At 52.4% G+C, this 25,857-nt stretch overlaps 7 protein-coding genes across 7 annotated transcripts; 5 read left to right on the top strand and 2 right to left on the bottom strand.

Moving 5' to 3' along the window:
- The first annotated feature begins 265 nt into the window (after window positions 1-265).
- osm1 (putative fumarate reductase Osm1) lies at window positions 266-2,915 on the top strand. The gene is made up of 5 exons (XM_025669040.1): window positions 266-576; window positions 643-711; window positions 796-1,033; window positions 1,097-2,553; window positions 2,606-2,915. The coding sequence occupies exons 1-5, from the start codon at window positions 537-539 to the stop codon at window positions 2,701-2,703; spliced, it is 1,902 nt and encodes a 633-aa protein (XP_025527004.1). The 5' UTR covers window positions 266-536; the 3' UTR covers window positions 2,704-2,915.
- A 1,541-nt stretch (window positions 2,916-4,456) lies between these two features.
- On the top strand, window positions 4,457-5,136 carry BO86DRAFT_107580 (uncharacterized protein). Its single transcript, XM_025665900.1, has one exon. It carries the CDS (start codon window positions 4,552-4,554, stop codon window positions 4,894-4,896), a length of 345 nt encoding a protein of 114 aa, XP_025527005.1. The 5' UTR covers window positions 4,457-4,551; the 3' UTR covers window positions 4,897-5,136.
- On the top strand, window positions 4,991-6,285 carry BO86DRAFT_314624 (protoglobin family protein; the record flags this gene model as incomplete). Its single annotated transcript, XM_025668052.1, has 3 exons — window positions 4,991-5,108; window positions 5,166-5,436; window positions 5,496-6,285. 3 exons carry the CDS (start codon window positions 4,991-4,993, stop codon window positions 6,283-6,285), a joined length of 1,179 nt encoding a protein of 392 aa, XP_025527006.1.
- Window positions 6,286-8,034: 1,749 nt separating this feature from the next.
- On the bottom strand, window positions 8,035-9,454 carry BO86DRAFT_107598 (uncharacterized protein). Its single transcript, XM_025665901.1, has one exon. It carries the CDS (start codon window positions 9,357-9,359, stop codon window positions 8,238-8,240), a length of 1,122 nt encoding a protein of 373 aa, XP_025527007.1. The 5' UTR covers window positions 9,360-9,454; the 3' UTR covers window positions 8,035-8,237.
- A 1,402-nt stretch (window positions 9,455-10,856) lies between these two features.
- BO86DRAFT_107604 (protein phosphatase 2A regulatory subunit CDC55) lies at window positions 10,857-13,144 on the top strand. Its single transcript, XM_025665902.1, has 6 exons — window positions 10,857-11,176; window positions 11,352-11,392; window positions 11,498-11,595; window positions 11,650-12,295; window positions 12,354-12,919; window positions 12,975-13,144. Exons 1-6 carry the CDS (start codon window positions 11,133-11,135, stop codon window positions 12,996-12,998), a joined length of 1,419 nt encoding a protein of 472 aa, XP_025527008.1. The 5' UTR covers window positions 10,857-11,132; the 3' UTR covers window positions 12,999-13,144.
- A 773-nt stretch (window positions 13,145-13,917) lies between these two features.
- Window positions 13,918-20,028, top strand: BO86DRAFT_410431 (transcriptional regulator SIN3). The gene is made up of 8 exons (XM_025674498.1): window positions 13,918-14,359; window positions 14,438-14,505; window positions 14,579-15,258; window positions 15,340-15,440; window positions 15,496-16,216; window positions 16,289-16,768; window positions 16,939-19,035; window positions 19,087-20,028. The coding sequence occupies exons 1-8, from the start codon at window positions 14,259-14,261 to the stop codon at window positions 19,690-19,692; spliced, it is 4,854 nt and encodes a 1,617-aa protein (XP_025527009.1). The 5' UTR covers window positions 13,918-14,258; the 3' UTR covers window positions 19,693-20,028.
- A 4,354-nt stretch (window positions 20,029-24,382) lies between these two features.
- On the bottom strand, window positions 24,383-25,454 carry BO86DRAFT_400322 (uncharacterized protein; the record flags this gene model as incomplete). Its single annotated transcript, XM_025673700.1, has 4 exons — window positions 24,383-24,712; window positions 24,783-25,120; window positions 25,198-25,225; window positions 25,260-25,454. 4 exons carry the CDS (start codon window positions 25,452-25,454, stop codon window positions 24,383-24,385), a joined length of 891 nt encoding a protein of 296 aa, XP_025527010.1.
- Between the last annotated feature and the right edge of the window lie 403 nt (window positions 25,455-25,857).

Raw genomic sequence — 25,857 nt, forward strand, 5'->3', positions numbered from 1 at the left:
TGGAAGAGTTGTATGTAGTTTGAAGAAAGGGGGAGGTTTTGTGTTAATATACAGGTACACACATTCCAGTGGGGCAATTTATAGATAGCTATCATCCTCTTGAAGGTCGTTGTGGTTTTTAAGGTTGTGGTGAGCAGTCTGATTAAGGTCACACTTGTCAATAAGTATGTACTGTGCTATACTAGCACAGACTGACTGAAGATATTCAGTCTGTCAGTATTGAGCTGTTCCCATACAGTACCTCAGGATTGGAGCTGGAGCGGGCAGACGGTATCGATACGTATGGTATGGACAGGGTATGGGGATGAGCCTCGGCCGATAAAGCAGCTCTCCCCCGATCGGCTTCTGAACATTGGAATTCCCTCTCGCTCCCTCTCGCTCCCCCGGATCCTTGGGGATTTCTCTTTCTTAAGATCTGCCCATCATCATTCTCCTTCTTCAAATACTTTTACCTTTCTTTCTCCCGATCTCACTTCTGTTTCTCCTTTTACTTCACTCCATCCTATCCTCCATCCTCTCATACACTCACACACATTATGACGACTGCCCCCAGGATTATTGTAGTTGGCGGTGGATGTGAGTGTCTCCGACTTAACCGCTTCCAGCTTTCCCCGCATTGCTGACCATTGCCTCGTCGCTCAGTGTCCGGTCTTAGTGCCGCCCACACCATCTACCTCAACGGTGGAAATGTCCTCGTTCTAGACAAGCAGGGTGCGTTTTCTTCCCGCTATAGAAATAAGGATCGCAGTCTAAAGCCGCCATATTCTCTCTGTCCTCGAGGCTAACTCCAGACAGCCTTCTTCGGTGGCAACTCCACCAAGGCTACTTCCGGTATCAATGGCGCCCTGACCCGCACCCAGGTCGACCTGGGAATCCCCGACAGTGTCAAGACCTTCTACGAAGATACCCTCAAATCTGCCAGAGATAAAGCTCGTCCGGACCTCATTAAGGTCCTGACCTACAATTCCGCCTCCGCGGTCGAGTGGCTGCAGGATGTCTTCAACCTCGATTTGACGCTAGTTTCCCGCCTGGGGTGAGTTGTGCTTGTGACCGGACCATCTTGGTGACTTCGAGCCATCATGCTAATTCCGCGCAGCGGTCACTCCCAGCCCCGCACCCACCGTGGCCACGATGCCAAGTTCCCCGGAATGGCCATCACCTACGCCCTCATGCAACGGTTAGAAGAGCTCACCGAGTCGGAACCCGACCGTGTCCAGATCATCAAGAAGGCCCGCGTTACCTCCATCAACAAGTCCGGAAATACTGTGACGGGTGTCACCTATGAGTACAACGGCGAGACGCACACTGCTGATGGTGTGGTCGTCCTGGCCACTGGTGGCTACGCTGCCGACTTTGGCGATGGATCCCTGCTCAAACAGCACCGTCCGGACACCTTCGGGCTGTCCAGCACCAACGGCACCCACGCCACGGGTGATGGTCAGAAGATGTTGATGGAGATCGGCGCCAACGGAATCGACATGGACAAAGTCCAGGTGCACCCCACGGGTCTTGTCGACCCCAAGGATCCCACCGCCAAGTTCAAGTTCCTGGCTGCCGAGGCGCTCCGTGGTGAGGGTGGTCTTCTCCTCAACTCGGACGGTGAGCGCTTTTCGGATGAGCTGGGTCACCGTGACTACGTCTCTGGACAGATGTGGAAGGAGAAGGAGAAGAACAAGTGGCCCATCCGCCTTGTGCTAAACAGCAAGGCCTCCAATGTGCTCGACTTTCACACTCGTCATTACTCCGGCCGTGGCTTGATGAAGAAGATGACTGGCAAGGAGCTCGCCAAGGAGATTGGCTGCGGCGAGGCTGCCCTCAAGAAGACCTTCGACGACTACAATGCCATCGCCGATGGCAAGAAGAAAGACCCTTGGGGCAAGCGTTTCTTCCACAACTTGCCTTTCAGCATCGATGATGACTTCCACGTGGCCCTTATGGAGCCCGTGCTTCACTTCACCATGGGTGGTATTGAGATCAACGAGCACGCCGAGGTCCTGAACAGCGAGCAGCAGCCCTTCGAGGGTCTTTACGCCTGCGGTGAGCTTGCCGGTGGTGTCCATGGCGCCAACCGCCTGGGTGGCTCTTCGCTCCTGGGCTGCGTCGTCTACGGCCGTGTTGCCGGTGACAGCGCCAGCCAGTTCCTCTTCAAGCGCCTCCTCTCCGGTGGCGCGTCCACCGCCCAACAGCGTCTGGGCCAGATCTCCCTGCACATCGACCCGTCAACCCCGGGCAAGATCGCCGTCGAATGGACTGGAGCCGGTAGTGGTAGTGGTCAAGTCTCCGCGGCTGCCGGAATTCCTGCTGACTCGGTCCAGGCCGCGAAGTCTAGCGCCACCCCCGCAGGTGCCCCGGAGTCTGCCAAGCCCACCAGCCCGGCCAAGTTCAGCATCCCCGAGACGGAATACTCCATGGAGGAGGTGGCCAAGCACAACAAGAAGGAGGACCTGTGGATCGTGGTCAAGGGTGTTGTATTAGACGTGACCAACTGGTTGGACGAGCACCCCGGTGGCGCCAATGCTCTGTTCAACTTCATGGGTCGCGATGCCACTGAAGGTTGGTTTTTCCTCTACGATGTTTAAGAATGAGACTGACCAGCCACTTTTAGAATTCGCGATGCTCCACGATGACGAGGTCATCCCCAAGTACGCTGCCCACATTGTGATCGGTCGCGTCAAGGGACAGACTCCCAGCCTAGAGCTGTGATTTGCGCGTTAGAGTCTGTTTTTGTTACTTGGATGAAAATGATCTTGCAGCCATGTTGATACATACCCTCGTCAGTTTAATTATTTTCTTTTCTTTCGCTTCGCTTTGCTGTGATGCATGCATGCATGCCTTTGATGGGGCTTAGACGTTTGGTTCTTTCTGCGGTGGTTGTAAAATACAAGCAGTATAAGATATCAATTGAAGGATATTCTTGGATTCTGCTGTATAATTCAGCAACTATAGCAAGGGTTCATCCTGAGGTCAGGCCCGGTGTTGATGACATGTCGGGATGCGTAGATGGTGAGTCGAATGGATAGGACTAGCTCAAATTGCCTTCTTGGGCGAAGTCCACGAGAGACATGACAGACAGTAATGGGACAGGGGGTATATGTGTAAATCATAAGTAGCAGTGATGCACTAAGGCGCTGGGATGATGATGTATTACATTGTAAAATGAGGCGTGGGTGGGGGGTCACGCAACGGCAACTATAGCCCGCGCTGATTCTATGCAGGTCCGTCTAGGTTCCTGGGAACGAGTGACATTTGAAACAGACCCTAATCGAGGATCCTTGGCCTTCTAGACCCCTCGTGTGGATTACACTGTGAAAACGGGTTCATGGAGCCATGGTCTGGTGTATAGATCAGATAATTGCTCAGGTCTAGCTCTACTAGCACGAGCGGAGTTGGATCCATGATTTTAGATGCATAATGAAGCATGTTGGGCGTATTCCCTCGGGCTCGTGTTCGGACAAGACTTGATAGATGAAGCGATTTAATTGCTTTTGTTTCTTGTTGGACAGGGATGGATGACATGTCTTATACATGCATGATGGCCGTGGTGGTACGCTTACCTAAGGATCTTAGCTTGGTTCGTATCTGTTTATTGTTTGGCTCCTTTTGGTTGTTGAACCCGTCACCGTCTGCTTTTCTATCTCGACCATCGGAACAACTGATCGAATTGACTGACACCTTGAGCTAGCTCAAGGGAGGCCTGGTAAAGCCAATCTAGATCGGTGCCTGACTCCACCTGCAATCTCCAACATGATTCGACCTCTCTAGACCAAACACGGTCATTGGTGGCTGTTTCAAGTGGCCTGATCGCTTGCCTGTGCCTGTGCCTATGCTGACCTTACCCCCCCCCCCGAGATCGATGTCCGGGATTTCCGGCCCATTCCGACGACGGCAAACGCACGCGGGCAACGCCAGCCGCAACTTTCAACAGCAAGCAAAAAACAACAACATGCAGCCTTCGCCATGATTCCACTATCTTATCCTATCCCGCCACCATCATCGACTATAATCCTTGAATACGACCACCTCTGATCAACCCCCAACCCAACCCCAACCCTGTCATTCCCGCCGGCGATATCCCGGCCTCGACACACCTGCCCTCGGCCGAAGAGCCCCCTCCTCGTGTGGTTCGGGGATCGGCCCCTAATTACGATTCACCTTACTGATCATCTCTGTTCAATGAGTGCTCCACCACCAATCCCACCCAATTGCGGGGTGGGATCGGGGCAATGGTACCCGGCGCGAGCTGAAAAGCTGCTGGGACCACTCGCAATCTCGAATCCGGGTCTAATTGACAGGGGGGACGATTTCGCTTTTCGCTTTTCGCTGTGAGAGTGGGGGGCGCTTGTCTTTCGCTGCAATTCCATCTTAATCTATTTGCCGTGTGGTCATTGGGCCGCGACATGAGTCGTGCTCAGCCGCCGGTTGTTAATGGGCAGGGGTGGGAAAGTGGGCGGTGCGGACTGAGAACCTGGTGAGCTGGCTGTCCTGTCCTATCCGCTTCTCTCTCGCACATGTCCGTGGAAATGAGAGCATGCTCGGAGGTGGTTACGTTGGATGTGTGTACTGTATAGTACCTGCGGCAGCGGTGGCCTGTGGAGCATGGCAGGGAAGTGCGTTCCTCGGGTTGCGTGCGACAGGGCCCAGATTCCCCGAAGGACGCAGGCAGGCACTCAAGGGCTGAGAAGTCGCGTGCTAATGGTGGTTAGCTGCTGTTGCTGCTGCTACTGTTGCTGCTCGGAGATAGTACAAATGCTGGTCCTCCTTTCCCTGACACACGCGAGGCCCTGCGCTGCTTTTTTTTTTTTTTCCTCTCTACGTCCAGCGATCCTTGATCTTTTTGACCCTCCTGTTCAACCTGCGAGAAATACTGTGCTTAGTGGCTGGCCACTGACTCTCTGATACCCTCGCTCGCTTTGTTGGATTCTCAGTGCACGTGAATTGGGCCTTCCAGCACCAAAGGTATCGAAAAGTACCAGCTACACATCTTGCCACCATGCCGAACCGGCCTAAGTTGGATCAGTTTGATATTCGACATGTGGATCGTCGGGAGCTATACACGGACTTCAAGAAGCGCATCGCATATTTGAAGGCGTTCCTAAATCTAGTGGAAGGTGCGGATTTCTTTCCCAATTGATCTTATAGAGGTTCTAACCTAGGTTGCCTGCTAGATGATATAATCGTCTTCAACAAAGGCGCCAAGTACCTGAAGACGGCGATCCCCGACCTCACGCATCGCCTGTATTCCAAAATGCTCGAGTTTGACATCACAGCCCGCGCGTTGCGGACTCGCAACACCGCCTGCCACGCGCACGTGGAGGATCTCTTCACGATCGACAGTCCGCACGTCGAGCGCCGCAAGATCTTCTGGAAATGGTATCTGACCCGGCTATGCAACGACCCAAGCCAGATGGAGTACTGGGAGTACTTGGAGAAGGTAGGGTAAGTCTCCGGCTATTGCTTACATGTGCGCGTATCAGATCTCTAACGTGGTCCTAAAGGAGGATGCACACCGGTAAAGAACTGCTGCACCCGTTGAACATCGAATACATCCACATGAACGCCTGCCTCCGGTACGTGGAAGACGCGCTGATCGAGTGGGTCTCGCTGCACCCGGAGATGACCGTCCGCTTCAAGTTCGCCCTGATCCGCGCCCTGAACAAGATCATGTGCATCCAGAACGACCTGATCTCGAAATGCTACATCCCCGCCGGGCAGGAGTATGAAGAGGGGTCCGAGGAAGGCGGGCCGACCACCACGACAACGATACCAACGGCGGATGACCCCCGCCGACCGAGCGTGGACACGATGGCCTCCTCGCCATCCTCACATTTCCGGCCCCGCGCCGAATCCCAGGCCACCACCGGCACGACCGCCTCCAAGACCGCGAGCAGCATCCGCAGCGCCGAGACCCAGCTTTCCGTCCCGGACAGTCCATATCTGCCCCATCATCCGAGCTGTCTAACCCCGGGGTTGGTGTCGAGGCCGACCTCCTCGGCGGGCGAGTCTTTGAGCGCGAAGAGCATGACGGCGACGACGACGACGACGACGAATAGCCAGATTGATCTGCTGGCTCGCGCGAGCCCCTCCACGACCACCACGACCACCACCTCCGCGACAATAGACTCACGTAGTCATTACCCGACCACCCCGCCCTCCACGTCCTCGAGTAGCAGTCTGCGTCCGGCGCCGACGAATCTCTGGCGCAATTCGATGATCGGACTCGTGGCGCCGTTGACGGTGGAGTCGTTGCAGACGCTGGAGACGAAGATTTGGTCGGAGAGGAGTTGACCTGGTTGACTGGCAGTAGGTGAAGCGAGGAGGGTGGTGCGCTGATGCGACCCTTGCATTTGAGGGTTGAGGGTGGTGGTTCCGTATGAATTGTATATAATATTTATTGGCTGGGTATGAATCTGTCTAAAAGTGATATTTTCAATTTTCCGGTGATTGTTCTTGGGCTTTAGTAGGTTTCCAATGGTGAGTGTTAGGTAGGTAGGTTTGTTCTGGAACGTTATGTAGTAACCGGTGGGTATATTGCAGAGCAGAGTGAGAGAGGTCCGAGCGAGAGCAGAGGAGCACGCGGGAGTTGTAGTTCACTACACAGACTCCGGTCATCCCTGATACCCCCATTTGCACAGATCCTCAAAAGACCGAAGCGTCACTGCAGTGTGCTATCTACTATGTGTCCTGGTCTGTCGACCGCTCCCATGTCGACCTGCAATCCTAGGACTACTACACCTACAGTACAGTACATTCCCAACCGAAGGCCGTGCTGGACTGGACTGGAGACCGGCTTCCGCTTCTCCGCTTTAGTTCGTCGGCGCGAACCTGGTTTCCTTGAATCGAATCGAATCGAATCGAATTGAATTGATCTGAACTGTTACCTCATTCCATGGCTTTTTTGTGTTGTTTGGCTTGTGTCAGTGGAGGTATGGCAGAAAGGTTATGATAGGTTACTGGGTGGATGCCGTGTATTATCTGTATATCCCGTTGGGGTTGGGGGTGTATATACTTCTGGTGCGGTGGTTCGGTCATTCGGTGGCTCTATTGCTGGGTGTAATTTTGTGCGTGATAGTCTTGTCTAGGAGGTATCGTCTCAATTGGATCCAGATCCCCAGAGGGGAAGAAATCGAGGATTGAGGTTGTATATTCGATACTCCGTCCTCGAGGATCTAGTTAGGAGGAAAGGTCCGATGTCTGTGGGCCAGTGGGGATTGCGTTCCTTCTCCCAGGTGAATTTGGCGTGGGTGGAGTGGGGGACTTGTTGTATATCCTAGGTCAGGGGTGGAGTGCGCTGCAGTGTATAAGTTAACTGGATGGTGAGGTGGATGGGTAGATGAATGTGCTGGGTGGTGTTTGTATTCCCTGGTCTCCCGGTTCTTTGGCTTTGGTTGGTTTGTATTAGGAATCCGGGGTGGATTTCCCCCATTGACAATACAATTGGGGGAGCTACTCTGCCGGTGGATATGATTGTTCTAGCTAGGTCTGGCTGGGTAGAGTGTGTGTTCGATTCTGGTGTGGGGGGGGGGGGGGGGGGGGGGGGCGAGCTGTAGATATATCCGAATGGACGGTCGTCGGCGCTGGATACTGGGTATCTACTGGGGCTGTAATTGAAGATGGAAGACTTGTCGGTCTGCGTTTATATCGTGGTATCAAGGTATAGAGGCAAGGAGTTTGTTTCGTTCGCTTGGGCCCGTAAAATATACTGTAAATGCCGTCTGCACTACACTGTACTCAGGCAAGTATGGTTTAGTTGATTTAGGGGTTTTGTGGTTGAGGAGATGATGGGATAGCTGCTATTATTGGGGTACTTTGCTTGGTGGTTCTGGTCTACTATATCCATCGGGTCAAATGCTATTTGGGTGGGTATACACACAGTGTAGTTGTGTTGCTTGATGGGGAGTGGAGAGTTGTGTTTCGAACGGACGATTTGCACTGCGTCTGGGTGCTGATCAAGCGTAGAGATAAGGAGTCTCCTATTGTTGATTACAAATACGATAGTGTGCATCTGGATTGGGTATTCAAGGAGGTATTACTTAGCTTGTTTTATGTGTGTATTTGGGCAATTAGAATTGGATATATATATACTTGATATAGTAGTGGAGCTGATACTTGACGCAGCGCTGTAATTCAACTCGATGGACAACTCTAGATGCTGCACAGACTGTATCCCTAGACGAGGCCTGGCCAGGAGCTGTCTCATGATACATAAACACATGCATCGCGTCCACCTCCCAGAAGTGCTACTTTCCCATTGCACCAGGACCCGTCTGCATATGCTTCAAGATCATCCTCAGACGTCGTACAGCAGGGCCATCCGCCTCTTGACCATCTGAACCATCCCTGTCCTTGGACTGTAGCTCCTGGGCGGCGGCTTCCAGCGTAGGTTGCAGGTAGCCCCATACCTCGTCGTGGTATCGCTCTTCCACCCCGAGCCAGTCCGCTGCGCCTGGTAACCCCGCCATGACCGCGTCGCGCAGGGTCACGGCGTCTGTATTGGCTGCTGACGGGACGGTGTCGAGGAAGCTGCTTATATCAGGGACGAGACTATTTGAGTTTACGTGGTTGGTGGTGTGTGTGTTGGTGGTAGAGGTAGGAAGCACGCGACGGAACGATTCGAGGATCTGGATCTCCGCGGGGGTGAGCTGGGCTGGCGCGGAGAGTTCGGTTTCAATGATCTCTGCCGGCTCGTTGGCGGACGGGGGAAAGTTGGGGTCGAAGGTCAAATCGGAGAGGAGGGAGACCACTGCGGCGCCGTCAGACGGAAGGGCGGACGCTTGTCCGCCTTGTTTGTCCTGAGACAGACCCCATTCGCCGACAGCGTGATGACTCGGTGTCCATCTCCCCTTGCCTTTGCCCGTGTCGACTGTGCTTAAGTCCGCTGCAGTGGGTGCAGTTGCTGCAAGGTACATTCCATTGCTGCCGTTGAGGGATTCTTCCCCATACGTGCGCTGGAATTCGTCTTTTGTGAGCGAGGGAAGCTCGAACCCTCCGGCGTGGGCGGTGGACGATGATCGGAATGCTTCGAATCGTGTGGCCGGTGCTTGATCTGCTGTCCGTGAAGAACTCAATCCGGTGGTTTCGTGGTATTGCTGCGCTGCTGCTAGGGCGGACTGTGAGGAGGACGAGGCGGACGGGGCTTTCCCACTGCCGGCCAGCAATTGAGCGGTCTCTGCAGAGGGCTGGCCCGAGGTGGAAAAGACATTTCTGACGAGTCCAGACGCGGAATCTTGGATGCGACTGGCTAGCGAACGGCCATCCTGGTCGCCTTCGTGGGCCCCGGCGGAGGATTTGGGCTCGGGCTCCTTGCGGTGAGGGTCGGCGGGTTTGTCGTCACGGTTGCCCCGCTTCTGGTTGTCGGGCATGGTTCGTGACGAGCGGGGAGAGAAAGGGAGGGATCAACCTACAATATTCTGTCAATCGGTGGTGGCGGGGACAAACAAAGAGATCGGCCGATAAAGAAGATAAATCAGAATTGTCACAAAACTGTCACTGAATTATTTTCTCCCGCTAAAGCTATATAGTATGTAGTAGTGTAGTCAGTCAGTGTTCGGCTCAACGGGCGTCGCTGTCGCCGTCGGTCGGGATGAATAGACAAGTCGAGAAGGACAAGCATGTGAAGAGCCTCAGGCTGCCGGCATGGCAATGGAAGGAAACCCTGATTCTCAAGGCAGCTAAAAACGCCCGATGGGGAAGTTGGTAGTGGGAGAGTCCTGAGCTGAGCATCCTCAAGTCGCTCAAGCCCGAACGGATCCTCCGGTCATTGTGATGGATGAGAAAAGATCCTTTGCAGCTGAATGGTCAGTTATTTGGCATCGTTCATTGTTAGTAATGGCCATCGTAGTGGTTAGTTAGCTTGGAGGTGGTCTGGACGCTCTAGCTATAACACGACCGGGTGCAGAAGAACAACCGGGAAGTTGAATAGGTAGAATAACGGTCGAACAACAGAAGTAAAGGTAAAGAGCAAGAACAAAGGTCAGAAAGAATATTGCTTCATAAAAGACTCAATCATATTTCGACACAAACCCCCATGATGGCGGAAGATTCATTGATATCTACTTAGTACCTTATTTATCAAACCGTCGAAAATGAAAAAGAGTGGTTGATGTCAGCGCCCAGCTCAAGTTGGGTTGGGTTGACTTGTTGCTGCGTGTGGGTTTTTTTCGAATTACGGGCAGCCACTCCATCCTCTCCTTCCTCCCTCCCCCTCCCCACCAACTAACCACCACTGCACTGACCGACCGACGGGCGGGTGTTTCCAAACCACCGCCTCACCTCAACCACATACACCACCAGTACCAGCACCCGCACCCAGCACCACTACTACTACTACTACCACCACCACCACCGCACTTCACTCCTCCTCTGCCCTTCTCCTCCTCCTCTCCTCCTCTCCTCCTCCTCCATCTTACCCAGTATCGTCATCCTCTTCCTTCCCACTTCCCCTCCTCCTCCTCCTCTTCCCCCCTCCCCATCCCGCATTTTCAACTCCCACCTTCTCTCTGCTTTTCCACTATTTTATCGGCCACACTATCTGGCCGGTTTCAGCCGTTTCCTTGAGGTTTCTTTCTCTTTCTCATAGATAATCCCGCCCACTCCAATCTTGATGCACCCGAGAGAAGGGAGTTTGAGGCACGACTAAAATCCCCCCCCCCCCCATCCCCCCACGAAAAAAAAAAAGACCGCCAAAAAACTCCTCTTCTTTCCTCCATCCTCTTGCTTCTGATCTTGTCAGCTCTGGCTGCCAATCTTTCGTCTTCTCCAGCATACAAGTGACTCACCCGATCTCTGCCAATTCACCTTCTCGGCGGATATCACGGTCTTGATTCCTTTCCTCTCCGCCCGCTGCATTTCCTACCCGAGCGTTGGAACCTACCTCATCCTCACGCAAACCTCATCCTCTTAGCGTAACTTGTCGTCTTACCTACGTGACTCGCATCAATCGATTCCTCTTCCTAGTCGCCCACCACATAGATCCTCGCGTGAAAAGTTCTCCCGCTCGAGTCTCTCCGCACCATATCGATATCGGCAAACCCCACCTTAATTTTCTCAACCCAAGATCCTCGACCTGTGGATCTTGACACCTTCCTTCGTGCTTTCCTGGACACTGCCCCGACAAAGGGTAGAATCGGAAGAAAATGGTAGACAGGGATCCGGGTAATCCTACCTGGAAGTTCACGCAGTAAGTGTCATCTGCCAAGTATCCTCTTCCCGGAGAAGCTTCCCTTGAGCCCGCTGCGACCCTCGTTCCTCATAGTCTTGCTGCCCGGCAAGGAGTTCGATAGGCCCTCGTGGAGGCGCCTCGTTCTTCGTTCTGTACAACTCGTATTACTTCGTGGTACTAACCCCAACACTAGGTGCTTCGGTGACAAAGGAGATGTTGAGGATATCACGGAAGGTACGCCTTTTGAGGACTCATTCCCATGCATTTGCCTCTCGGAAGACCTTTTATATAACGCTCTGATGGCCTCCGCGGGATAGCTGACATTTTTTGGTCGTCTAGCTGATATTATCTCGACGGTCGAGTTCGACCATACTGGAAACTATCTAGCTACGGGTGACAAGGGCGGACGAGTGGTGTTGTTTGAGAGGAACGAAACGGTACCGGCTTCCACAATCCACTTTGACGACGGTCGGATCTAATGATACGCGCAGAAAAAAACCTGTGAATACAAATTCCACACTGAGTTCCAATCGCACGAACCAGAGTTTGATTACCTGAAATCCCTGGAGATCGAAGAAAAGATCAACAAGATCAAGTGGTGCAGACGGCAGAATGCATCCCATTTCCTCCTTTCGACGAACGATAAGACGATAAAGTTGTGGAAGGTGTTCGACAAGTCTCTGAAGGTCGTGGCGGAGAACAACCTCTCGAGCGAGCTGACTCCCGCGGGTGTGGGTGGTGGCGGCGCGCCCCGTGCGCCCCGACTGAACTTCAAGGACCCTTCCATGTTGAAGCTTCCTCGGATGACACATCATGATACGGTCGTGGCCGCTGTCCCCCGAAGGACCTATGCCAACGCGCATGCGTATCACATCAATAGCATCTCTGTCAACAGCGATGGGGAGACTTTCATTAGCAGCGACGATCTCCGAATTAACCTGTGGAACCTAAACATCCAAGACCAGAGCTTTAACATCGTCGACATCAAACCGGCCAACATGGAGGAACTTACGGAAGTCATCACAGCTGCTGAATTCCACCCAGTCAGCTGCAACTGGTTTATGTACGCCAGCTCCAAGGGCACAATCAAGCTTGCCGACATGCGGCAGCGAGCATTGTGCGACGAACACTCCAAGCGTAAGTACCCGCCACCTCTGATTGCTAGACCTCGTCTTGACATACGTCTCTTTTCCAGTTTTCGAACAAGAGGAAGACGCCTCCTCCCGCTCTTTCTTCTCCGAGATCATCTCCTCGATTTCAGACGTACGATTCTCGCACGACGGCCGCTACATTGTATCAAGGGACTACCTGACTGTTAAGATCTGGGATGTCAACATGGAGAGACAACCTGTGAAGACGATCCCCATCCACGAGCACCTGCGACCCCGCCTCTGCGACACCTACGAGAACGATAGCATATTCGACAAGTTCGAGGTTGTATTCTCGGGTGATGCAGAGAACGTCATGACCGGAAGCTACAACAACAACTTCATGATCTACCCCACCGACCAGAGCAAGGAGACGGAGATTGTACTACAGGCCGACAAGTCTGCTTTCAAGGCCAAGAAGGTCGGTGTGCCGACACCCATGAACAAGGGTGCCAATGGCAAGAAGAACGGGTCTAGAGCTGGTAGCCCGGCCGGCCCTGGCAGTCGGATGAAGAAGGAGACCGATGCGGACCAGATCGACTTCAACAAGAAGATCTTGCATATGAGCTGGCATCCTTATGAGGACAGTATTGCTATTGCTGCTACCAATAACGTGAGTCCCTCTGCCCCTGCACTCTGTGGCGTCCATTTGCTGACTGAAGCGATAGCTCTTTGTCTTCTCCGCACTGTAAGTATTTCGTCCAGGTGGCTATAATCATAATTGGACAGGGCGTGTCAGTATGTGAAACAAAGCAATCATGGGACAGATATGAGACAAATGAAACTCCTAGCAGCAGCATTTGAAGATCCAAAATTAAGTTGCCAGTTCAAGTTCAAGTCCTTCCCCTTTCGTTTTATTGGAGCTTGGTCGCGCAATGATGTTACAAGTCCTTTGTCCGTCTATTTTCCACCCTTGCTGTCTGTGAGCACCTGGATGCTATGTTGCTTCCATATTTCCTTTTACAGGGGACCCAGTGATGCTTGATGAATCTTTTGGGAGGCGTTCAATGGCTTGATAGAGAAAGACTACGTGGTACCTTCAGAGGGTTTGTTATCTGTTCTTCTTCTCCCTTTTCTGTCCCAAACCAGCCTTCTTTAGAAAATGGACCACGCTACGACAAGGTATTCTGGAAAGTGGACGGGTTGATTGTGTTTCTGTACTAGGCGATGATGAGTTCGCAGTAGTACACGATGTGCGCCAGAACTCAATCGACCCTTTTCCACTGCGATTAGAACAGGAATTCAGTAGTTCTATTAGTAGTCAAAAATTACCTAGTCACCATAGTTCGTTCTTGCTGGCCGTTTCGGGTTATGATTGCTAGTTGTAAAATACGCCAGCAGGTCGACTGTGGTAGTGTCGGACGCGGATAAGTCGGGCGTGTCAACGCCGGATTGATCAGGTCAATGACGTCGGGAAAGTCAAAGCCCGACTAGCCGGCCCAGGCACTGCTGCGTCATGCATCCTGGGCCAATCACTTTCTTCACCGCCTTTTCCGGAATATCCTTCGATCCGAGAGGTGACGCTATGGCCAAAGATGGCTTAGCGCGGTCAAATGCCTCTCCGCCTTCACTCTGGAGTCCAGCCGTGATCGGTTGCGCGCAAACCATCACCACGGATCTCGCTCACTACTGAAGAGCTAAGACTGTCATTTTGTGGAGTTTTCTCGTTGTCGATTTATCCTCTTTCATTCTGTCTTCTTGCCCTCTTATCCCTGCCTAGGCCTGTACCTATTTCCCCTATCTGCAGCTGGCAGGCATCGGCACAGTGATGTCGCTGTGAAATTGAGTTGGGAGGAACAGAAACTCAAGCCCCCGTCCGAAAGGAAAACAGTGTTGGAGCCCCAACACCCATTTTCCTCACACGCAAACCATTCTCTCTGCCTGGTCTGCCACAGCTCTATCCTTTGCCCCATCAAGGCACATTGCTGGAATTCTCTTCATGCGCATAGACCATGAACTCTTCTGGGAACGATAACTGGCACCCCGGTGGCCCGCCAGCGCACCCGGGGATGGACCAGATGAACCAACAACCTCGTCCTATGGGCTCATTTAGGTATGTATCTGGGGAGATTCCATGCTGGTGTCAACAACGTCTGTAGTGAGTTTCTCACTGACCTGACTTCTTCTCCAGTCAAAACCCACAGCCGCAACAGGGTCCATCAGCGCAACCCACGGGGCCAGTTCTCCCACCTCCAGGCGGTTCGAACTCCTTTCTGCTTTCTCTTCAGCTTTACAATAGCGCTCGTCTTGCTGATCTAGTTGGTGTCATCAGGTCCTTATCACCCCGCGAATCAGCCCGGCGGCCATTCTCTTCCTGGTTTGGCTGAGCTGAGCCAGGGTCACGCCGGCCCACACCAACCTCCCGCCTACGGACAACACCCTCAGGGCCCTTCTCACAACCCTGGTCACTCGTTACCGGGTATTGGCCAGGCTATGCAACACCCTTCGCCGCAGTCCCTGAGCCGGGACCGGGAGCGGGATTCTCGGGAGCGAGAGCTGCTCGAGAGACAGCGCCAGGAGGAACTCGCACACAGAGAGCGTGAAGTGCGCGAGCGCGAACGCGAGCAGATCGAGCGGCAGCAGATGGAGCGACAACGTGAGCAGCAACATCACGGGGTTCAGCATAGTGCTGCCTCGATTCCTCTGCATCAGCCGGTAGCATCCAAAGTGCCGAATTCTATCCATGGCCCCAATGGACTGCTCTCCAATCTGAGCTCGAACCCCGCAAATGGACCTCAGGGCTCCATGCCAGGATCCGGTGGTCCAGGTGCACTATATGGTCAACAGATGCAACATGGCGAAGGGACACCAAGGTCTTACCTGCAGCATCCTGCAGGGCCACCTGGCCAGCCGATCTTGGGGTTCAACGGGGCGGGCGCTCCGATTCCTGGAAATGTTGGCAATGTTGCCGCCCTTGCTGCTCAGCAGCAGGGCCAGCAGCCGATCTTGAATGTGAGTGGTTTATTTTGTCACCCCCGTTCAGGGAATAGCGCTCCGGTCGCGAGATGATAGATGCTGACAGTCACGCAATAGGATGCGCTCAGCTATCTGGACCAGGTCAAGGTTCGATTCGTCGATCAGCCTGATGTTTACAACCGCTTCCTTGATATCATGAAGGATTTCAAGAGTCAGGCGTAAGCACCCCAGACTCTGATCATGGCATGTGTTCCATTCCCTAACGAGATGTAGGATCGATACCCCTGGGGTCATTCAGCGTGTCTCAACCCTGTTCAATGGCCACCCTACTTTGATCTCAGGGTTCAACACTTTCTTGCCACCTGGCTACCGAATCGAATGTGGAACTGAGGACAATCCGGATGCTATTCGGGTCACAACACCGTCAGGCACCAACACCTTGAGTATGCCCCGTACAAGACACTCCTTAGAGTCTAGTGGAGAGCTTGGACCTTCAGGAGGCATGACCTCTCATGGCCGGGCTGAGTACTATGAGCAGTCTCGTCCTAGCTGGCAACAACCGCAACCTCAACCACAGCCCCAGCAGCCCCAGCCCCAACCCCAGGGCAATCTGCCAGGGTCGTACTCTCCTGGGTCGCGCATAATGCCCGGAATCTTTGGACAGCAGGGTGGACAGAACCAGCCCCAGGATCATCACTTCGACTTCCCGACTCAACAAGAGCAGCAGGCTGCGGCGGGAGCAGCAGCCATGGCCCATCAGGCAGACCAGCGTGGCCTTCACCTGCAAGGGGCTCCCTCCGCCGCTGCCGCAGGCTTGGGAAGACCTTCGTTGTTGCACATGGCTGGACCCTCTGCCCAGGGCCCTAATATTAACCAATCCATGAACAATCTAGCCGGGGTCGGAACGGGTATGCTTCAAGGCGCCCAGGCCGACTTGAACAAGCGTGGTCCCGTGGAGTTCAACCATGCCATCAGCTATGTCAATAAAATCAAGGTGAGAGAGAAGCATGACAGCACTCGACGTTCGTCATCAGTACATCGTCTAACATCGGGGCCTCCCCAACAGAACCGATTCGCAAGCGCTCCTGAGATCTACAAGCAGTTCCTCGAAATCCTACAAACCTACCAGCGTGAATCGAAGCCAATTCAGGATGTGTACGCTCAGGTAACCCAGCTGTTCAACACGGCACCGGATTTGCTGGAGGACTTCAAGCAGTTTCTGCCTGAGTCGGCCGCTCATGCGAAACAGCAGGCCGCTGCGCGCCAGGCAGAGGAGGCTGCTCCTACGAGCAACCTCCGCGGAGAAGCCAGCTTTCCAAGCGCTACTAATCTTCCCTCACAAACTCCCAGCCGTGATGTGAAGATGCCACCTCTGGGCCAGTTTAACGTCAAGGACACCGCAAAGGACGGCAAGAAACGGCGGGGTGGGCCTGGTGCTCCCTCCACCATGGGCTCGTCGATTTCTGGACCTTCTGCTGAGGCGGCTCGCATGGCCGAATCTCAGGCTGGTCGAGCTCCAGCGATGCAGCCTGGTGCTGCTAACAAGGTGAGAAGGCTTCTGTTTCAGTTACGCTTCACTTTGAGCCTACCGCTACCCTGATTTTCTTCTCTCAAATGTGCCTCAAAAGGTCCACGTTCTGTGACCGCCGCTGGATTCACTCTGATGATGCCATCCTTCCTGATATTTGCTGCGCGATACATGCTGACCCAACGAAGCGAGCCAAGGTCCATCATAAACCGTCCCAGGCGGAGGCGCCAGCTGTGTCGCCAACCCTTGTTCCTGCGCTTCCTGAGCCCATACAACCCTCGTTCTCGCTGACGCCGACTCAAGAGGAGTTCGCTTTCTTCGATCGGGTGAAGAAGTATATTGGGAATAAGCAGACATTCAGTGAGTTCCTCAAGCTCTGTAATCTCTACTCTACGGACTTGATCGACAGACACGTTCTCGTTAAGAGAGCTGCCAACTACATTGGTGCCAACCCCGAGCTCATGGCTTGGTTCAAGCGCTTTATGCATGTTGATGAACCTGAAGACAAGATTGTTGACGTCAAGGCCAAACAAGAGCCGGGTGTGGTCAATCTCTCACACTGCCGCTCCCTTGGGCCGAGCTACCGATTATTGCCAAAGCGCGAACGGCAGAAGCCCTGCAGTGGCCGCGATCAATTGTGTTACAGTGTTCTGAACGACGAATGGGCCTCTCACCCCACGTGGGCGTCTGAGGACTCTGGCTTCGTGGCTCACCGTAAGAACCAATTCGAGGATTCTCTGCATCGCATTGAAGAAGATCGGCACGACTACGATCATCATATCGAGGCTTGCACGCGCACAATCCAGCTCATCGAGCCGATTGTGCAGCAATTCCTTGTAATGACCGATGCGGAGCGGGCCGCCTTCAAACTGCCCCCTGGTTTGGGCGGTCAGAGTGAAGCCATCTATCAGCGTGTGATCAAGAAGATCTATGACCGCCAGCGTGGTGAGAAAATCATTAAAGAGATGTTCGAGAGGCCGTGTCATGTTCTGCCCATCATCCTCTTCCGCCTGAAACAGAAATGTGAAGAGTGGAAAGCCAGCCAGCGCGAATGGGATAAAATCTGGCGCGAGCAGATGCAGAAGGCCTATTGGCGGAGCTTGGATCACCAAGCGATCGCCAGCAAGGGTACCGACAAGAAACTCTTTGTGGCAAAACACATCCAGACTGAAATCCAGAACAAATTTGAAGAGGGTCGAAACCTGCGCAAGGGCGGGTACCAAGTCCCTCGACATCAGTTTGAGTACACGTTTGCGGATCCGGCTGTTTTGATCGATGCGACACACCTGCTGCTCACCTTCATCGACCGGAACTCGGCTGGGTTCGGAGCCGATCCTCAAAAGGTTATGACCTTCATCAAAGACTTCATTCCAGTATTCTTCGGTATGGATCGTGATACTTTCCATGTCTACATGAACGAACTGTCGAGCGGTACGCCGCCGATCGACGAGGGCGATGATGAGAGTCTGGCTGCGGACGATGCTTCCACTCCCCGCAGTCGCAAGGGCGGTGCCGGAAAGAAGATGGGCCTTCTCCGCGATGTCTTAGAACGTGCCGGTGAGAAGGTCCATCGGGCCGAGAAGGAAGGGAGTGCTCCGAACAGTCGCGATGGCACGCCTGATGCTGTTCTGGTTCCCTCGACCCCGATCCCTGACCCCGCCGAGTCGTTCGATGTGGCCGAGTTGAAATGGATGGAGCATCCGGGACAAGGTAACTTCAACCAGCAACGGGAGTACAACCTCAACGAAACCTACGAAAAGAAGGTGCACCACTTGTATGCCAACCTGAACATCTACTGTTTCTTCCGCACGTTCGAGATCTTGTATTCGCGCCTGCTCCGCATCAAGCTGCACGAAAAGGATGCCCATGACGATGTGCGGCGTGCGCTGGTCGGAAAGCCGGCGCAGGAGCTTCACCTCATTGACAAGTTCCCCACCGACTTCTTCTACGACTGCGACCCGAAGGCCAATTTCTACCAACAGATCGTTCGGATGTGCGAGGAAGTGATCAAGGGTGACATGGAAACCACACATCTGGAGGAGACGCTGCGCCGGTACTACTTGCGCAGTGGGTACCAGTTGTACAACCTGGAGAAGATGTTCACGGGTATCTCGAAATTCGCGGGAGCCATCTTCAGCGGCGATTCGAAGGACCGCAGCTCTGATATCATGAACCTCTTCTTCAAGGAGCGTGATCGAGAGGAGACCACGCACAACCAAGAGATCCAGTACCGCAAGCAAGTCGAGCGGCTGGTGAAGGATGGAGACATGTACCGCATTACCTACGTAAGTGGTTTTAATCTTATTTCCAGGTATTCGTGCTAACCATCTCTGCAGCACCCTGGCAGCAAGAAGGCTGCTGTGCAGCTGTTGACTCCCGAGGACGCCACGCTGGAGAACGAGGAGCTCAGCCCCGAAGCGCGCTGGTCGTACTACGTGTCGGCGTATACCATGCGTGATCCGACGGAAGGCGTGGCGTTCTCGCAGATGCGCATGCCGTTCCTGAAGCGGAACCTGCCGGCCAAGCTGGAGCAGGAGGAGGAGTACAACCGGTACTACCGGCCGTTAGTGCACCAGGACGGGCTGATCATCCGCATCTGCGCCAACAGCTACCACATCCTGTACGAGCCCGGCAGTTCCGACTGGTGGTGGCGGCCCACCACCTCGACGGACGAATCCGCCGAAGAGGTGGCCAAGGAAGACGCGGCCGTCAAGGAACGACGGCGGGACCGGTTCATGGAGAAGCTGGTGAACAACCCTAGCTGGGCGCACGGGCTGAGCAAGGATCAGGTGGACGAGTCCAACCAGCGGTTCCGATCCTGGATCAATGGACCGGAAGGCGACCAGAGCGGCGCAGCTGCCGCGTCCGACGCTCAGGACGACAAGGCCGATACCGAGATGACGGACGTCGCGCCGCCTGCTGCATCCGAGCCCAAGGAGTAATGAGGCTTGGGGGGAGCGGGGAAGGACTTCCGATAGGTGTACCACGTACGGATGGGAGGGGATTATGATGATGATTGATAAACCAAACTAGCCGAGGAGAGAGAGCTTATGTTGACTTTTTCCTTGTTGACGCGCGATATTTGTTTCTTTCTCCCATCCCCGGGGCGGGCGTAACTGTGTGGCATGTAAACTTTTTTTTCATCTTCTTCGGACCGGACTGAATCCCGCCAGGTTCCAGGTTCCATGTTATTATTGATGTCTGTACTTTTTCTTTCCTATCGGTCTTCGCTTTCAGGTCCATGATGAGCGGATACGGGTTTTAACTATGGTTGCACGAATGGGAATTTTTCTTTGATCTATAAGTACGGTACTTGCAAGGGGTTTCAGGCATATACGAGTCGAGTGGTAGGGCATGGGTGGAACTTGTCTCAGTGTCTGTTGTAGGTCGGGGCCAATCACCGCACAGGCTGATTGTTTATACAGCTCGGAGGGAGTCACATTAGTGTTTGGAACCTGTGACAGGGTTAAACATTCTTTATTTGTGTTTGAGCTTTCTTCTTCTTCTTCTTCTTCTTCTTCTTCTTCTTCTTCTTCTTCTTCTCCAAGAGGTATACCCTTAAAAAAGATCTTAATAACTCTTAGATATGCCTCAAATTTCTTAAACTCCTAATTTGACTCAGTGACCTCGTGCAGGGGTGGCATGGGGGCTGGACTTTTCTGGTTATGGGATTGGTTTATCTTGAAATTTCTGTGATGGGGCCTAGTCGGTAAGCGATTTGATGAAGCTCATGAATGGTGATATAGAACACAATCTTGATTCCTTGGTACTCGTAGTCAGTCCGTTACTATGGTAAACCAAGTAAGATATGGATATTTCAAGCAGCCCAGTAAACCGCCTAGGTCATATAGCCTGATGACCCAGGAATCCCGGACCCTCCTCTTCAACCGCACCATCTGTGATCTGTGAAGCCCTAGCACACTTTACCAAAGCAGCAACACACTAAAATACCTATGTATAGTTTACTTCAAAGCACTATCTGGAGGTCGGACGGTTTGCTCTCGGAATCCTTTGCACCGTAGCTGGGCCGGTAGTCTGGGTAAGTTACCTAGTCGCCGGTCTGTCGCCGGTCTGTTGCTCCCTCGCGTGGCTGGCCTATGAATCTCCTGGCCGGTGGCCATATCTGGTACCTAGCCGATCTAGCCGATCTAGCCGATCTATCTCGTGCCCTAGCCCATACGAACTACAGTAATGCCTTTAGAAACTCCCTTTGGGTTGTATAGATCTCTTGTTGATAGCAGCAAGTGGCGAAGTCTCGCTTTTCGCGGCGGTTGATCGCTTGGAAAGGCTTCTTTTGTTGCATCGCCCATCCAGGAGATCAAGAAAGAGCTCTTAATGCACATTTGTTCTTACTCTGATTTGGGGGGCAGGCTGGCTTTTTGAGGGGTGGGTCTTGGAGGTAGGATCGTGATCGATGGAGTAACAGATTCGATGTAGAAAAATACATGGATCGGTATAAGGACACGTGGATTCGAAATTTTGTGGGCTTGATTTGTTGGCTTGTTGATGGAAAGATGTATAGACTCAATAACTTTGATAACTTATCAATTGTTAAAAAAACACACATGGGTCTTTTAGGAAACATGTTAGCTGAGTTAATTTTAACCATCTCGGTAGTTATACAAGGCATCAAATTCAATTATTCAGAAAACCATAAGTATACAAAAGAACTTATCCTAGAGGCCTAAGAGGCTCCAGTCTCATAAACCGTAAATAATTGAACAAAGCTCAGGGATGGGTAGTATAGAACGATATCTTGATTCCTTGGTAGTCGATTAGTTGAACTTGCTAAGAGATTCTGAATATATGTCAAGCAGCCTGTTAAGCCGGCTTGGTCACATGGCCGGATGACCCCGGGAAGCCGACTTAGTCCCCAGCCTGCTTACAGCACTATAACCCTTCAATGTGTTGGAAGTAGTGCTAAAGCTTCTTGACCCATTGCGTCTGGCTCTCAAACAAATCCCTCTCCTTCCCCACCATAGCTTTCAGGCCCAGATCTCGTAGCTCGGTGAACAGCGCAACGGCATCCCAGTACAGATGATGCGGGGTCCAGCCATCTCTCGATACGACGCCCGCGACGATATTCCAGAAGTCTTGCACATCATTCCACCCGGCATCTTCCTCTGCATGGACCCGGAGATCTTCCTCGGTGAAATGGATCGGACAGGGAAAGTCAAGTCCTAATTCAAGGAATGATGATTTTAGCGGAAGGAAAAACAAGAAAAAAAGAACCGGGGGAAAAAAAGGAAAAAAAGGAAACACGCTATAAAACAGGAGGAGTTATGCGGAAATCATGCCGTTCCTTACCTCTCGAGCCTGATCAGCGATTCCCGCAAGGGTAGTAAAGGTCGTCATCCCATGTGTCGCCCACGAACAGAATTGGTTCGCACCTTGTCCGGCCGTGGTCCCATCGGAGGACTTTATCCAGTAGGGGCAGCTCTTTGGCAATCTGCTTCTCGTAGAGGTAGAGCAGAATTAAGCAACTTATAAGGCTTCTAATCCGGGTCTTTTCCGTCGGATCTAGATGCATAAAGTCCTCGGGGGCTTGCAGAATAACTTTACTGCTGTAATCAATGAGCCTTGGGTAACATGCTTAGAGGATCAAGAGCCCTTGCCAGTCTATCACACTCAAGGTTTTACTGTTGTGAACAAAGATGTTCCCCGTGTGCAGATCAGTATGCCAGACGTAGAGTGCAACCACAGCAGGATTATATGCTGGGAGCAGATAAGGAGCTACTCGAGTTCTGCGTTGCTGAAGTCACTAGCGGGTCGTCTTTGGCTCTTGGAGTTGCGTATTACTAGATCCATGCCTCTTCTTAGTAAGTTAGCAAGAGCACATAGTCCTATGGTTATTTCCCCTTTTTTTTCTTTTTTTTTTTTTTTTTTCGCAATCCATAAGTATTAGTTAGGACAGGAAAGAAGAACAAAAACAAGGTAACAAACATGGTCCTCGGTCCAAGACCATTTCTGCGCGTTCTTTGGACCAATAGTATCTTTCTATAATCGGGTCGATCACCAAACAACAGCAGATTGTATCTTAGAGCTTAGCAGATATTTCTGCACAGATATCGGCGGGTACGGTACCTCTGATATTGGCACCGGCATAGTACAAACTCCCATAGCTTATAAGTCATAATTAGCAGGATAATAATAAGTCATATTCAACTTGGGGGTTTAGAGAAAACCTATTTAGTAGCACTTGAAGCATTTTTCTCTCAAGTTAAACTAGATCCTTTATAACCACTATTTTCCTCTTAGAAGAAAAATCCTCCTATACAGCTTCTAAATTCGTACCGCAGGCTTCCTCGATAATAATATACTCAGAACCGACAGGGTTACCCCCCATCTGCATTCTAAGCGTACCCGCGAGGTATGGGTACTCTAAGGATTGTACAGGCCTGTATTTCATCTTATTTAGAAAAATATATCAATCATACTGGGAAATTTATGTTCAGGAATTCACAAACTCCATTGTTGCAACTTCTAACCCTGTGGTGTAGTATATTTGGCTGACAGCTTCATTGTTGGCTTGAATATGTGAAAAGGTCGCCGCTGCCGGCGTACCTACATAGTGGTGAAGTACTGTACTGTACTGTAGTCACGGGTAATTTTACCAGTTCCTTTATTGCGACATCTCTGTTATCACTGGTTGACCCCCGGCAAGCCCCACACAGTCTCCATGTGAGCCCCACAAAAGCTTTGACAGTTATAGAAATAGTGGATCAAGATAACAGATCTATGTACACCCAATCCAGTATTCCTGCAGTTCACACAGCGTAGCTCGCTCCTTGCTCCTGCTCATTTCGAGCCCTTGAAGTCCACCAGGCGGCTTACGAAGCTGATCATCTCGGAGCCTTCGAAGTACTCAAAGCGTGACCACCCGCGCTTGTGCTTGAGTTGCTCCATAAAATATGATTCTCCGCAGCCGGGCATATCATGCGGCCCGATTACTTGAGTAGGATCTGCGGTGGTCCTACCTATGGTCACGCTCGCGTGGAAAGAGCCGTTGACAGGCTCAGGCAGGATGATGTGGCAGGAGAAGACAGTTATAGTCAGGTAAGTCGGATTGTCGTTCAGATATTCTGCTTCTGTCTCTTCTCGGCGACAGGTCCTGACCGGTGCTCAGGAAGAAGCTCTGAAAGCCATGTCTACAACATCCGCAATGCTTGGAAACCCGGCTGTTCGCAATGCCGCAAGTTCCAGACGGGTTTTCGAGTTCCCATGGCTGAGTAACCATGTTAAGTATTTTCAAGGCGAGGAAAGTCGAGATGGATAGCCGACATTCGTGGATGGGAGAAAACCCTTGGCAGAACGCGATCATATGCACAAGCCGCAGAGCTTTCATAGCTGGGCTTTTCTTTTGCCTTTGGTGAGGTGATACTGCGAGTGATCGGTAAGTCAATTGCTTCAGGAAGGATCGAGTGTGCTGAGTGCAATACACTTATGTTAAGAGCATATGTCGCTATGAGTGAATACAGACTACTAATCTTCATAGCCACCCCAACGTATTCAGTCTCGGTAGATGGTTGGGCCGCCATTCTCAACCCTGGCATGATTACTTGTAGTTGTGAAGACTCGGTCGCTCCTTGCTCCAGAACAATCTTCCACTCCTGTTCGCGCCCTCTCACCGGCTCATGTGCCTGATATTCGCCGAACCTTCCGCGGTCCACTGCCGTCTTCCCCGTCGTCCACTCCTTGACGTCTTTTCGTTTCGTAGCTGGTGGCATCGTTCACATGCTCGACAAACTTCGATGGACTGGATTCCACCAGCTGGTCCCTGAGGCGGCCGGCAAAGGTATCATATGGCTTGTGAGGAATCATCTTCCGATGAATCATAGGCCACGTTATACGCATTGCGGCAGACTTCAGGTTTCCGAGCGCGTCAAGAATCTCGGTGGTGATCGCCGCTTCACAGAAGAGTATTGATTCCTGATCTAAAGCGTGCGTCACGAGGAGACGAGACTGGGAAGATCATAAGCATGGGTTAGTTAGCATGGTGACGGTCAGAAGATGAGCAGGCGAATGAACGTACCATAAAGTGGCTTTCTGGTCCTGGTCCAGGGGATCTGAGTCGGAGAACGTGTTGACGCTGCGCAAGAGCCAGCAGAAGATAAAGGAAGTAAGGGTCTTCAGTCCAGTCCTTTGGGGTTGTGAGAGCGAGAAGATTTTGACGCCGACCAGGCACTCTGCTTGCTCGGGCAAGACCCTCGCAGTGGTCTATGCGGTCTCCATTGATATCGGTATAATGTACGTAGCCCACCAGCGGCGGCGAGCTATTATCGAGTGGGGTTTCACGACTCGGGACGATAGAACGCCATATAAGATGGGCGGTGGATCGGCCGGCCTTGGAAGTAAAAGTGGGTCCCTTGGCTGCTCCGCAGCGATGTTAGTGGGAGGATAATACTCAGTAGATAAATAGATCAATAAATAATGACTGTGCCTCTTACCGAGCGCGTGCAAAGTTCCGCCCCTCGCCTAACAAGAGTCTGCAGAGAGAACGGAGCTTCACCTCGGGAAACAGACGATGAGCTAGCGCTTCAGCATCGGCAGTACCCTTGGCATCTTTCGGCGCGGACTCTGAGTAAGCGGACGTCTTAAGATCGTCGAAGTGGCATCTCAAAGTCCATAGGAGAGGGTGATCTAGGACGTCACGCCGACCGTGGACAAAGTCCAGGAGCGGCTTTGGCGTAGAAGCCTGTGCCATCATCGGGATGGCAACATCGGTGGTGGCATTCTTGAGTTTGATGACTGGAAATGAAAGCGAATGACGCTTAATTGAGCATTCTGCAATAATGGGAAACAAACTGGAAAGGATAGTAAGGTATCTATCTATCTATCTTAAGGGATCTCAGCCTTGAATCAGGAAGGACAAAATCAAAGCAGGCAGTTTCTCACCGCCTAGGCAGCCGTTCCTGACCACGGCTCCACTGGTCCCAGTCCTGGCGACCGCCTCTCCGGTTCTTGACCCCGATTATCTATGACTAAATTCACTAGAAGGTAGGCATCAATTGAGTAACAGGCAAACCAGTTACCGAATATTCTTTGTCGAAACTTAGCCATAGCAACGGTGCCCAACAATGCTACATATGGAGGGAGTATGAAACCGG

The sequence above is a fragment of the Aspergillus japonicus genome (genome assembly GCF_003184785.1).
Source record: "Aspergillus japonicus CBS 114.51 unplaced genomic scaffold BO86scaffold_29, whole genome shotgun sequence".
NCBI lineage: Eukaryota > Fungi > Ascomycota > Eurotiomycetes > Eurotiales > Aspergillaceae > Aspergillus > Aspergillus japonicus.

Bases quoted from the DNA above. Each gene is read 5' to 3' on its own strand.
- osm1 (XM_025669040.1), top strand. From the start codon at position 537: ATGACGACTGCCCCCAGGATTATTGTAGTTGGCGGTGGAT. The intron at 577-642 runs GTGAGTGTCTCC...CTCGTCGCTCAG, and splicing joins TATTGTAGTTGGCGGTGGAT to TGTCCGGTCTTAGTGCCGCC. The intron at 2,554-2,605 runs GTTGGTTTTTCC...AGCCACTTTTAG, and splicing joins GGGTCGCGATGCCACTGAAG to AATTCGCGATGCTCCACGAT.
- BO86DRAFT_107580 (XM_025665900.1), top strand. From the start codon at position 4,552: ATGTGTGTACTGTATAGTACCTGCGGCAGCGGTGGCCTGTGGAGCATG.
- BO86DRAFT_107598 (XM_025665901.1), bottom strand. From the start codon at position 9,359: ATGCCCGACAACCAGAAGCGGGGCAACCGTGACGACAAACCCGCCGAC.
- BO86DRAFT_107604 (XM_025665902.1), top strand. From the start codon at position 11,133: ATGGTAGACAGGGATCCGGGTAATCCTACCTGGAAGTTCACGCA. The intron at 11,596-11,649 runs GTACCGGCTTCC...TGATACGCGCAG, and splicing joins TGTTTGAGAGGAACGAAACG to AAAAAAACCTGTGAATACAA. The intron at 12,296-12,353 runs GTAAGTACCCGC...TCTCTTTTCCAG, and splicing joins GTGCGACGAACACTCCAAGC to TTTTCGAACAAGAGGAAGAC.
- BO86DRAFT_410431 (XM_025674498.1), top strand. From the start codon at position 14,259: ATGAACTCTTCTGGGAACGATAACTGGCACCCCGGTGGCCCGCCAGCG. The intron at 15,441-15,495 runs GTAAGCACCCCA...AACGAGATGTAG, and splicing joins AAGGATTTCAAGAGTCAGGC to GATCGATACCCCTGGGGTCA. The intron at 19,036-19,086 runs GTAAGTGGTTTT...CCATCTCTGCAG, and splicing joins ACATGTACCGCATTACCTAC to CACCCTGGCAGCAAGAAGGC.